This window comes from Prenolepis imparis, unplaced genomic scaffold (genome assembly GCF_030444845.1).
Source record: "Prenolepis imparis isolate NDT839.2.m4 unplaced genomic scaffold, iyPreImpa1.0 SCAF_8, whole genome shotgun sequence".
NCBI classification, from domain to species: Eukaryota; Metazoa; Arthropoda; class Insecta; order Hymenoptera; family Formicidae; genus Prenolepis; species Prenolepis imparis.
This window is the reverse complement of record NW_028141166.1, coordinates 5,968,079-5,981,393: the sequence shown is the minus strand read 5'-3', so window position 1 is coordinate 5,981,393 and position 13,315 is coordinate 5,968,079. Positions and strand designations below refer to the sequence as shown.

Genomic DNA, 13,315 nt, shown 5'->3' with positions numbered 1-13,315 from the left:
TATATGTAAAATGACCGACCAGTCGTAATACGAGAATTAAAAGTAGACCTACATTTTCTATTAAAAATCGCGAATGATATATGGAAATTATTTTCTATAACAAAATGATTAATGAGTTATTAATTTTTATAATTAATGCGTAACTATATGCAATATACATATATATGTATATCGTGATGATAGACCTCGAAGCGCATATTTTTACGCATTCTCAATGTATATTTATATTTAATTCTATATATATAAACTTTTTTCTAAGGATCTATTTGCTATTAATCTATTGATTTCAAAGTATAATTAATGGATATTAGTGTGACACTTCTAAAGAAAAAAAAAATCAAAATAAATTATCCTAAAGCATTTATGATTGTAATCCTGCATATATTATTATACATATATAAATACATTGAAAGTATAATGAAGGTAAAGATTGATGTGTGTAAGAAATTTATCTATATTTATTTGCACGATATACTTCGGTGAAAAGAGTATAAATGCAGTGGTAGCAATTAGTAGCGATTTACAAACAAAGGGAATACCGTAGTGAGACGCGTAATAATAGTGACAATTTCAAGACATTTACATTTTTTATGCATGTATAGATACAGAATATTGAGGAGAGGAGAGAGAAAGAGAGAGAGAGTGTGTGTGTGTCACATCTCCTGTTAACAAAATATACAAACAAATTAAACAGCTGATATAATTCCTTATTGATTAATATAGTCCCAGGATAGCAAATGCACGTCATTCGGCGTCAAAAATAACATGTGCTTGCTATCTGATGAGATAATAGTAGTAATTAATATATAGAGACACTCGTGTATTCTTTTTTAAACATAGAGGATCAGCAAGAGAAAAACACAAGATTAAAACAATGCGTTTGAAAGTATATACCATTTAGTTATCCCATTTACATTATACATCGTATATCTCCATTTGTATATTTCCAGGAAAATACTTCCAAGATCTCGGGTTATGAACCTATTTAAAGGTAAAAACAATTGCAATTGTACACGTACTTAATGCAAAGTCCATCTAGTATTCGAGAGAGAGAGAGAGAGAGAGAGAGAGAGAGAGAGAGAGAGAGAGAGAGAGAGAGAGAGAGAGAGAGAGAGAGAAAGAGAGAGAGAGAGAAAGAGTACTCATCATCTTCCTATAATATATAGGCTTCCTTAGCAAAGTAAACTTTGTTAACGCAAAACTTCAATATATAAACAAATTGAGCGTACGAAACGCTATGTTAGTAGATGGTGTTCTACCTTGCTTAAGCTATAAATGGATAACGGAACGCATACATATATATAAATTATATATAAAATATAATATTAATATAATAATTTATATTATATTATATATAATAATTATATATTATATATATAATTTATATTATATTATATATATCTTACATATATATAATTTATATATTATATTATATATATCTTACATATATATAATATATATACATATGCATATTTATGAATAATCTAAAATAAAATATGCGCTCTTAAATTATTGCAGCATCAACATAGCCCCAAACTTGAACCAAGAGAAACAAGACGTAGCTTCTACGCAATTAACTCTTCTCGGTTTTCCTCTGTTTAAAAGCTTATTCAGTATATTTTGATTAAAATATAATATTATGCTCGCAAAAAAAAGTTAGGGATATATATATTACATGTCTCCCTTCTCTAATATAACGATAACGTATGTTTCTCTTCCTTACCTTTTCTTTCGCGTAAATTAATCTTCCTCGCTTTATTCCGTCATTTACTTTTTTTGTCTTAAGGACTATCAAAGATTAAAATTTAAACGTTAAAGACATACAGTCTACCGTTATTCAGACACATCCGATATACTCAAAAAAGATCGTGTTTCGTTGCTGTCTAAAAATATCCTTAACTTTCCTTTTGGAGATTGTTTTTTATTCTTTATATATTTATCCGCTATATATATGTATATCAATCATCCTAGAGCGCGAATCCTTAGAGACATTCATTTAATTACATATAGCGCAATTCATTTAATCTATACTTTTATACAAAATATCTCTGCATCGTTGCAATTGTTTGACAAAAAAAAAACATAAGTAACTTAGTCATTACGTTCGATAGATATATATTTAATTTTACATTACAGTGTGTGTATGTGTATGTGTGTTGCTCTCTCTCGATAACATATTCCTGTCACAATTTTTGTTGGCAGTAACAAAAGTTCTTCGGAATAATGTATAGCACCGATTGTCACCGAGTGTCAAAACTGGATCGACGATACAATACAAAAAAGAGCTTCCATTATCTGCGGGGAAAACACAAACGAGCAGATAAAAATGGCAAACCAATCGAGATTTCGATTATGTATATATAATATGTGTGTTTTGTATCTTCGAATTATATATATTCTACCCTTATCAAAAAGTATTAATTTTTATTTTGTCGAAATATGATAAACACATTTTTCTCAGTTCACACAAGTTTTTTATATATATGTACACTAAAATATACCTACATTTTTAGAAGCGAGCTTTCTCTGCCATCGTGCAAATATGATAAATATAAAAAGAATTGCAGATGCTCTATATTAATGATATATTAGAAAGAATTTGAATGTGTGTTTTGATAAAATATATAGATCATTCTTTTGTCGAATATATCTATTTATATATATATATATAAAATTATATTATATATATATGTATCCATATACATATATATAACTGTTTAAACAAATTATACGAAGTATCTGAATACGAGTCCAACTAATTCTATCATTCCCATACAGCGTCTGCCTCTTCGTTAAAGAATTACTAATAATTAATAATTGTGAAAATCATTTGAAACACGCGATATCTGTGATTTTTTTTATGCCGGCGTTTTGTGAGCATTTAGATACGATACGATGCCATATCGTTCTTATTAAAAAACACGCACGCGCTATAAACATGGAAAAACTAACTTTCAAGAGAGAAAAAAAAAAAAGAAAAAAAAATCACATCACCATCTATTTAACGATACTTGTGTTGCCTTTGCAGAGGATTCTCGCGCATTCGCGCGCGAAAAACAAGGATGACGGTGTGAGTAAGGAACGCGATATAGAAGGACGTCCATACAGAACATTAAAAATACTTTTTTTTATACTTCTTACATTTAGATTAAATCTAACTATATAGACACACGCACCTTTTTTCCCCCCTATCCCTCTCCTTCTTTTTTTTTTCCTTTATCGAGCATTCATTTCCTTTTCCGTTTTCACTTATATATCACGTGTCGTTTATAACTCGATAAATACATATTGATTTCGTTTATCGTTGTGTTTAGGCGTGTGTAAAAATTAAATAATGAGTAAACGTATTCGCTCGCGCGGGAGTGTCACGGCCAGAGTACGAGGCCAGGGAGAGTACGGGCTCACGAGAAATTGTCACCGGCTGTCTCCATCTTCATCTTCTTCTGCGGGGAGGTCACCTGCGAACGTAGGTCGGCGCCGGGTCTCTTCGCCTGAGAATTACTTTTTACAGCGGTGGTTGGATCTGCTGATAATGAAACAAAAATGCGTATGTTCAAATGCATCCTTTTTTTTAAAAATTCACGCACATATTTGAACGAATATTCGCGCTACCAACCTTGCAGCCACCTGACTTGAGTGGCTGGTCCGTATCCCTTATCGTTTCGTGCTGCTATTCTAAAGATTATGGCCGGTTTCGTAGTGGTGTCCACGTGAGCGGCATTAAGGGCACTATTGTTCACCGAACAGGAATTACTCGAACCGCAATAAACTCTAATAAAGGCTAACTGATTTGGATTCGACACGACTGTTTTTGGTTCCCCGTCATTGTTCAACGCGGTACTCCGCACTGCCAGGTAGACGGAATATTCGAGGATAGGACCGACGTTGCTGGGCGGCGGTTCCCAGGAGATTTGCGCGCCGTCCGCGGACTTGGATATCTTTATAGCGCTCGGTGCACCCGGAAATCCCGGAAGACACGTCTTGAATGCTGCTACCTGCGGCGAAAACAATTTAAACAAACAGCTCTAATTTATTAATTATTAAATATATATATATATTTCATAAATTATATATATATTTAATAATTTATATATATATATTTAATAATTTATATATATATATTTAATAATTTTTTTATATATATTTAATAAATTATTATAAAATATATTTTATAAAATATATTTATATAAAATATAAAATTATTATAAAATATATTTATAATTTATTATTATAAATGATTATAATAAAATAATACATATATATATATTTAATAAATTTAATATATATATTTTAAATAATATTCATACAGAATTGGATTCGTTACCTCGCTCCAGGCACTTTGTCCGCAACTATTCACAGCGGCGACTCTAAATTTGTAGGCAGTTCCAGGCTCTAATGATACTTTAACTCTTCCCTTGAAGACATCCATCGTCAAGGATTGCGTAATATCTAGCGGCTCGTCGCCAGGAAGAAAATAATTTTGGACTGTAAAGCTGGTGCCTTTGATCACTCCCACGTCGTACCATTCCGCTTCTTTCTTCTCCTCCTCGCTCTACAAAGGTGTCAATGAACGATATATAGCATACTTTTATGTACATATATGTATAGTCCAAGAACTAATAAATGCAATATATTTCAATAGGATCTACCTGTTCGTTTTTAATCTTTATCGGTGACTGCTCGGCCGATCCTAGGGCAGCGGTAGCCAACGTTGTCAGAGCCGTCGAGTCGTCTCCAGTTTCCGATCTGGTATCGTTGAGCTTCTCCTGTTTCAGATTTTCCCTCTTCGAAGACGCGAGTAGTTCGTCCTTCACTTCTATCTTCACGGGAGTGTGTCCTTTCGGTACACCTTTCGTTTCCTTCTCCAGAGGCAAGGCTATACCGTTAATCGACGATATTGGTAGATCGGTCGACTTGTTGTCCTGCTCCATAGAAGACTCGTCGGTCGGTTCCAGTTTCATTTGTATACCTGGTGTAACGACGGGAGTCGTTATGGTCGGTGTTACATTAACCGCATCTGTTGCAGTCAATGCGCTATCATCAGCAATCATCGGCTCGCTGGCGTCTTCCGTCTTTGCGAAAGAACCTTCGGCCGGAAGAGCAGCGGTTTCTGGTTCCGCGTTTTCATCCTTTATCTTTTCAGCCTCCTGAGTTTCATCTTTGGGAAGACGCGACGTATCCGTATCTTCGGCAGATAGATTCTCGGTCGCCGAGATCTTTTCGTCGTCGGCAGAATACGGTTCGAGCTTGACATCCTTTGCTTGGCTGCTGTCATCTTGCTGCTGGGTTTCGTCAGTTTCCATCGTTGTTGGATTTGCGTCAACCAAAGTCGTCTGTTGTTCGGATGGAGCTTTTGCGGGTGATTGTACTGAAGGTAACTCGAGTTTCGTCGTCTTCGCTTCGTCATTTAACGCTTTAACATCCGTCTCCTTCTCACTTCCCGGTCGCCCCGTATCATCAGCACTGGTTTCGATAGGTACGCTCTCGTCGTCAGCTGGATTATCAGCTTCCTTGGAAACTTTATTAGCGGTGGCAGGTGTAATCGATTCGGGAAGGTCGGTCGTTACAGCTTCCGACACGGCAGCTTCCTTTTTTATCGTAGACTCTTCCGTTTGAACATTTTCAGCCTTAAGATCACCGTCGTGTTTCGCGACTGTTGTCGATGTTTCATCAATGTTAGCCGATTCGGTGGCGCTTTCCTGGGCAGGTTCATCGTCCAGATCCATCTTCTCCTCGTCCTCCGATAAGAGAGTATCTATAGGTCCATCGACTTGCGGAAGTACAAAGTTTCCGTCACCGTCGACCTGCATCGGTTCGCTCGCGCCCATCTGCGTAACCAGGGTGGCCGCTGTAGTTGCTTCGTTACCGTTACAGCTGTCCTCTATCTTGTCGTCACCGCCGGCACCATCGTCCGCGGCTACCATAAACGACAAACCGCCGGATGGCTCCTGAACTGGATCTATCAGACCCGCCTCTGCTGCTAACGCGGCTAATGCGGCGTCAGTAGTAGCTGGGCCATCAGACGTAGATGCTAAAAATTATTTTACCAGGTGATTCAACGTCATCATGTCACGGTAATGCTCAAAATTTTATTGAAACTCGAAGCCAGCTTACCTAAGGAAGCTGAAGGTTGCTTCTGCGAAGAAACAAAGAGCATTTTACCAGCGTCTATCGAATCTGACGCGCTCGAAGTAGTCACTATAGAACTACTCGTTGGCATCAGCGTTACTGTTTTCGCACCTATGCCTCCGGACATTTGCAGAGTCACTGGCTTGCCAGACATCGTCACCGTCTCCTACAATTTGTAAATAAATTATATATTAATTACATATATACATAATTATACATACATGTGTTCTTCTTCTTCTCCTTATACTTACGGGAGTTTTTTGTATCTGCGGAACGGCAACGATTTGACTCTTGCCAGGATTGAAGATGGCTTGCGGACTGCCCTTCGTAGCGATAGTCACTGTCTTTGGTACGCCGCCCTGTCCGGGGACTGTGATAGTGATAGGTTTGCCGGCAGTTCCACCGCCCATCGCACCCGAAGAGACAACGATCATCTTGACTCCTTGCTGATTCGTGACGTGATTCGTAGCCGACAACGGTAGAACATTCACGGGTGTAGTGATGTTACTCCCTTGTCCCGCACCAGCCTGCGAGGTAGTCACAGCTTGCACAGCTCTAAGGCCCGAACCCGTGGTAACGACGATAATCTGATTAGTTCTGCCAACCAATCCACCGTTGCCTCCTGGTTTGGTGATCATTATAGTCTGCTTGCCCGTGATATTCTGTCCCTTGCTCATGGCGACTATGCTGGACGTCTTCATGGTCGTGAGTATCTTTGATCCTGTCACCGTGTTGGGATTCACCAATCGCAATATTGTCGGTCCCTGGTTGAGAGGCTTAGCGCCGGCCGCCTGGACAGTCTTGCCGGGGATGAGGCTCACCTTGGGCACCGTGGTCACCATGCCCTGTCCGGTCTTAAGAAGATGCATAATCTGCTGACCAGAAATATTCTGACCAGGCTTCTGCAGGATGATCTGCTTGCTTTGCTGCGGCGAGGTGGCGCGCAACACCGTCGCACCCGGCGCAGCGAAACGTATCTGCTGACCCGGCTGAACGGTCTTCATTCTAATGGTATTGGTCGCGGTCGCGGCTCCGGCCTGTGACAGAATGGGAACGTTGTTCATCGTGATTTTGGGAGTGGCGGCTGCCGCAGCGGCCAGAGCGGCTATGCCGGACATCGCGGCTGCCGGTGTCTGGCCCGAGGCCACAGTCGTAGGCGCGGTAGTCGCAATGGTTTGCTGTTGCTGTGACTGTTGTTGTTGCTCGGTGGTGGCTACCGCCACCGCCGTCGCTGTCGCAACCGTGGAAGTAACCAGGGGAGAACGAATACGTATGACATTGCCGGTCACGACTCTCGGAGTCATGGGACTAGCCGGTTTCTGTACCACCTGAGGCGGCACCACCTTCTGTACGGGACTCTGGGCGGTCGACTGGACCCGCAACGGAGTCGCCACCGTCGTCGTGACGGTTGATCTGGTGGCGGCGGCGGCGGCGACGGGCGGGATAGTCGCTGGAAGAGCAGCGACCGTGGTTACAGGTGGAGACGTGACTGGTAGGGTCGCCGGAGTCGCCACCATCACCGGAGTCGTCACCGCTGCTGCTGCTGCTGCAGGAGTGGTGCTGACGATGGGGGTTGCAGGTGCCGGTGCACTGACAGGTGGAAAAGCGCCGGTGGCTGCCGGCGGCATGTCGTACTTCTGTACCTGAAGGATGTAGTATTGCGCGGAGGAGCTCGCGGTCCAACTGACTTCCAACGACTGCGTGGAAGCCCTGACCAGTTGAACCCTGGAAGGTGGCGCTGGTTTACTGACCTCGAGATACCATAGATCCTTGCAGCAAACCTAGAAAAAGCACCGAGGGACGCTCTCGTTAATATAAAAGATACTCTATCCGATCGAAAATTGTGTAACCAAGACTAACCCTGACCTGGTTGTTCCAAGCTTTGCGATAGCCGTCTCTACCGGACCATACGTAGAGTCTACTGTGGACTCCAACCGCGCAGTGGCCGGCGCGAGCGCGTGGAACATTTTCCTCCAGAGAATCGACGGTTAATTGTTCCCAAGTTAAAGTTTCTGAAATGACAATATTTAGCTTGAATGTGATGAAACGATGCAATCGGAGTTTGCAAAAATAAACAACCTTTTTCTCGAAGAACAGCTTGAAGCTTATCAAACTAATTATCAGAAAACTGATAAATTTATATTAAGATATACTTCTTTGTATTAAGATATACTAATCACATTCCATGTAAACTTGAATAATTTCTGTCAATAAAATTTTCTCTATTTAATACGCCAAGAATTTCCATTCTTCTGAATTATGTTGGTTGAATTTATGGAATCGCAAAGAGTTATCAAGGTGTCTATTCAAATCTTGTAAAAAAATTTCCTGGGAATTCCAAATATTTACGTTTAAAATTTAGGTAAAATAAAAAAAATTGCATAGATGCAGACATTTTTAAAATACATTTCTTTATTATATGCGCTTTCTAATATTTTCTATTTATACGATTGTAAAGAAAGTTACCAAGAATGCAGTTTTTCTAGTATTCAATATTGATTTATTAATAGTAAAATTAATTTAAATAATATAACAAAGTGTAAGATATACATAAATGCTAAAGATATATATACAAACATATAAAGCAAAAAATTTATTATAAATATTTTAAGTACTGTTTTTTATTTATTATTTATTTATATATTATTACAATATTAAACAATTTTCTATGAAATTTATTTAAAACCTTGATATTAAAAACAGATCGTCGATAAAAAAAATCACATTTTAATAAAAACTTAAATTTATATTGCAAAGATATGTTAGACATGTTTCTTAAATGCAAAACTATCAGAGTTTTTTAAAAATTCTCCGAGTCTAATAAAATTTCACGAAAATTCCCGAATTTTTCACAATAAAAAAAAAATCATTAACAATCCCTGGTTTTTCCAGAAAGTAGACACCTTGTAATAACGATTACTTAGAAATTTATGTAATATCATTAACATAGGCTATTGTACACTATTTAAGGTGTACAACGAATGAATAAAAAGAGAAATTATCGAATGTAGCTCACCTAGATTCAAGCATGCTAACGTGCTCGTGCATTTCCACTCTTTCTCGTGCGTCGCGACTTTAACGTCGTCGACGACCAACGGCACCCATCCGCCGAATACGTACATGCGATGACCGATCAAGGTGGCAGTATGCAATGATCGCGGAAGAGGAGTGGGTCCGAGGACTATCGGTTTATTCCATGTCATCGAGTCGACATCGAGGAACCACAAATCGCCCAGGCGACAACCGCTCATTCCACCGTAGATCACCAGACAGGATTTCCCCGTCGTACGATCGGTGTAGGCGACTCCGGTGTGAGATTCTCTGGGCGGTGGCGCGTGTCCATGAGTCTGCGGTACCTCCCAGGCCGTCTGGCCGTTTGGAAGTAGCTCGAGAATGTACAAATCGTTGAGATATCTCGGTATATTATTTTTCGGATCGTCGCTGTCGTTCGCCAGACCCCCGAATAGAAAGACCCTGTTGCCGATGAGGGTGAAACTGTGTCCCAAACGGGGACACGGCGGCGGCTCGTGCTTAGGCGCCTTCGGCTTCAGGCGTTTCCATTCCCATCGACTCGCCTGGAGCTCGTACAGCTCGTTGGAGTACTTGCCGTACTCCACCATCCCGCCGAACACCAGGATACGAGTGCCGTCGACGACGAAGCCATACGCAGCACATCCCGGCGGAATGTCTCCCTTCGTGGAAGGCACGAACCATTGGTTTGTTGCTGAAAAAGTAGATCTTATGTTAATGTTATAATGCAAAATTATATTATGCAATATTTGCGCACACACATATACATTTTATATATATGTTTAATGAAATAATAAAATGTTTAATTTATATTAATAAAATATATCAATATTGAATATTTAATTTATATTAACATTATAAAAAATAAAAGTATCTATCTTGTAATATTAAATATTATATATAAATATAAATGTTTATTAAAATATTATATTATATTGATATATAATATTTCAAAATAACTTTTTATTTTCTGTAATATTAATATAAATTAAATATTTCAAGTTTATTTTTTATAATATTGATAAAAATAAGAAGCTACTTTAAATATGTACTTTTTGTAAACTTAAATAACAGGATATAAGTACTTCAAAAAATTAATTTAATTATATGTGGTATATTATTCCTTATCTATTACAATATATACATTTTCCAGTAATAGAATTTAATTTTATTATTTCAAGTAACTTTAATTAAAATAATTATAATTTCAAATTAATTTATAAAAAACTTAATTACAACTTTAAAAGATGACTAAAGAATAGTTATGTATAAAGTTCATATATTTTATTTGTTCTAAAGTTAAATTAGGAAAGTGTTAACTTATTATATTTCTGAAAAAATGCAACAAAAATATTTCTATTAAAAAAATTTCAAATAATGAAACAATTCAGGGGGAATTTATTCCAAAAATTTGTATCTCTTCAATTCTGTTACAATTTAACACAAATATTATAAAAGTAAAAATGTTATTTATCTCAATAAATATAAATTTTCAATCTCGCTCTCTTCCTCCGGCTTGAAACAAATATATCGAAGTATCGGAAAGGAAAAAAGAAAGAGGAAAAGTACGAATACGGAGAAATACGCCGAGTAAGCAGCAAAAGGAGCACAAGATCCATATGCATTCCGGCTGTTACCATGGCGAGCTCGAGCGCGAGGACAAACATTTCGAAATCCCGGCTCGAAGTGCGCGCGACTGCGCGCGCATGCGCACTAACGAGCGGCGATCTTGCGCGCACATGCGCAGTAGCGAGCAGCGATCTTGCGCCCGCGGGAGAAAGAAGGACGGACAGACAGCGAAAGAGAGAGAGAAGGAACATCGGGGAGCCGCGATAGGGTGGGAAAGAGAGAAGAGAAGAGCGCGAACGTGTGGAATGACGGGAAACGCGCACGATGCGCCACCGATTGGGAGAGGAGCGAGGGGGCGTTGGAGACAAAAATGGCCGCTCCCGCGTATAAACATGTAGAATGACAGATCGCGGCGTCGCCGGGCCCGGACGATCGCCGAGGGAGCCCCGGGAGCTCGGGGACGACCGGACTCCCGGGTCCCGATCGTCCCCGGGTCCCGTCCGGCGTCCCGGATCGGCGGGTTCGTCGGCGGATCCGGCCGGTTACCGTCTTGTCAACCGTAAGCCGCCATATTGGTTCGCGGGAATCGGCTAGGGAAAGAGACGCACACGGGAGAAAAGAGGATGAATGAGACGATGATGCGCTCACCCGTGTTGTATACGTGTAACTCGTCGACGATGCCCTCGTTCCCGCCGCCGAAGACCACCATGAGGTCCTTGATCGCGACCGCCCGGTGGCCATGTCTGGGTCTCGGCTGGGGCCCGGTCGGATTCGCGATCCGTTTCCACTTTAGCATGGGTGCCGCCATGATGACCGTCGATCACATCATTTTTTCATACCGCGCGCGAACGTTACTACCACCACTAACGACGCCGCTATACTTATTAGAGACCACAGCTGCTCCCCGATAAGTCAGTCACGGATCCGGATCCCGATTTATCACAGAAATTTCTTCAGCCCCGAAATTTCGCTCGATGACGACGACGGTGAGGATGATGACGACGGACGACGATGCACAAGGTCCCTTATCACTCGTTAAAACTCCGTCGCTTCTTCCCTAGACGCGTCGCTCCGAATCCCGAGACGGTACGTTAGGATTCTAACCTCTCCGGAGGTACCGGGGAATTTTCGCTTCCGCGAAAAATTCGCCCTCCCCGAGAACAGGGACGCTTCCACGTCCGATCGTTTATTTCTTGCACTTGGCGCGATAAAAAGGGATTCTTCCCGGACGCGAATACGAGGTAGGTACCTTTCGGGAGATGCCGCCGAGGTTCGCCGCTGCGCGAGCAACGTATGTATGTGTGTAAAATCACACACAAGTACGGGAGAAACGACGCGCACACTGTGTATATCGGCCGCGCATGCGCGCGTCTCCCTCTGTATTTACGTGCGCGGTGTTTACGGTCGCGGGTCGCGCGGAGTCTAGAGCGGCGACTCGACCACGCGTCGCGGCCCGGGCGTCGTCGTCGTCATATCGAAGAGAGAGACGTCGACACTCCGCTCGCTCTCTATACCTTCGAGTCTCTCGAAGATTCGAGATTAATCGGCGACGTAGTGATATACCGCGTCGAGATGTATAAAAGCGCTGGCTCCGCTCTCTTCTCCCCCTCTTCTTCTTCCTCCTCCTTCTCTTTCTCCTTCTCCTTCGCCTGACGTTTCCTCTCGGCGGTCGTTGAAAATCCGCGTGAAAAATATATACGTGCGAGGGGGCCGAGGGAGATTTCACTATGGCACGATCCTGCGGCGCCGGGCGGGACGCGCGGAATCCGTGACGCGGCGCGCTTTTGAGGGTGGAGGCGCGAGACGATGAGCTCTTGGCCGAGCGGCGAGCTCGAGATCGGTCGTACCTTGGCGGAGATACGGCTGGTCGGTAGCTTGACGCCGCGTACGAGCGGCCTTCGGGAACCTCTCGTCCACCGTTGCACACACAACTCGCGTCGGCAACAAGCGGTAACAAGCGCGTTGCCAACCGGCGCCGACTGCAGGGAATTTCGCGAGGGTTCGATCGGTCGATCTTCGAGAAGTCGAAGATCGATTGTTCCTTCTTTCAGGCCCTATAAAAATGCACAATAAAAAAGATTATTATTATATACTTATACTATTTAATAATATAATTACATAATATTTATATTACTATTATTATATAATATTTATATTATTATATATTTAATAATATAAATATTACATATTTATATTACTATTATTATATAATATATTATTATTAGTAGCGATATGCGAAATGGATGTTCACTTGAAAATGCAAAAAGGAAAATGTTTTTTAGACATCTATTTAAAATGAGCAAATGGAAAATAGGCATTTTTAAATGTTTTTTAAAATAAAAATAATTTTGAGAAGTCGAAGATCGATTGTTCCTTCTTTTCAGACCCTATGTACAATAGAAAAGATATAATAATTAGCAGAAATATGTAAAATAGGTGTCCAAACTCATTTTTACAAAAGGAAAATGTTTCTTTAAACATTCATTTAAAATAGACATTTTTAAAATGTGGTTCTTTCTAAATAAAAATGTTTCTTCTTATATTTGCATTTAATATTTTTTAAAATATTTGTAATTTTTTAAAAAAT

At 40.5% G+C, this 13,315-nt stretch overlaps 1 protein-coding gene across 3 annotated transcripts; it reads right to left on the bottom strand.

Moving 5' to 3' along the window:
• Positions 1-436: 436 nt before the first annotated feature.
• Hcf (Host cell factor) lies at positions 437-12,785 on the bottom strand. 3 transcript variants are annotated; one of them, XM_083044971.1, is made up of 9 exons: positions 11,377-12,785; positions 9,146-9,853; positions 7,990-8,141; positions 6,381-7,910; positions 6,115-6,295; positions 4,650-6,031; positions 4,325-4,552; positions 3,617-3,995; positions 437-3,526 (listed from the first exon to the last, which is right to left on the bottom strand). In XM_083044971.1, exons 1-9 carry the CDS (start codon positions 11,534-11,536, stop codon positions 3,402-3,404), a joined length of 4,845 nt encoding a protein of 1,614 aa, XP_082901097.1. In that variant the 5' UTR covers positions 11,537-12,785; the 3' UTR covers positions 437-3,401. The 3 variants fall into 3 exon arrangements, with proteins under 3 accessions (XP_082901097.1, XP_082901098.1, XP_082901099.1); XM_083044972.1 differs by having other exon boundaries at positions 437-3,523; XM_083044973.1 differs by having other exon boundaries at positions 7,996-8,141.
• Between the last annotated feature and the right edge of the window lie 530 nt (positions 12,786-13,315).

Coding starts and splice junctions, on each gene's coding strand:
- Hcf (XM_083044971.1), bottom strand. CDS start 11,536: ATGGCGGCACCCATGCTAAAGTGGAAACGGATCGCGAATCCGACCGGG. Junction 4,553..4,649: donor TAAAGATTAAAAACGAACAG/GTAGATCCTATT, acceptor ACACCTTTGTAG/AGCGAGGAGGAGAAGAAAGA. Junction 3,527..3,616: donor TCAAGTCAGGTGGCTGCAAG/GTTGGTAGCGCG, acceptor TTTCATTATCAG/CAGATCCAACCACCGCTGTA.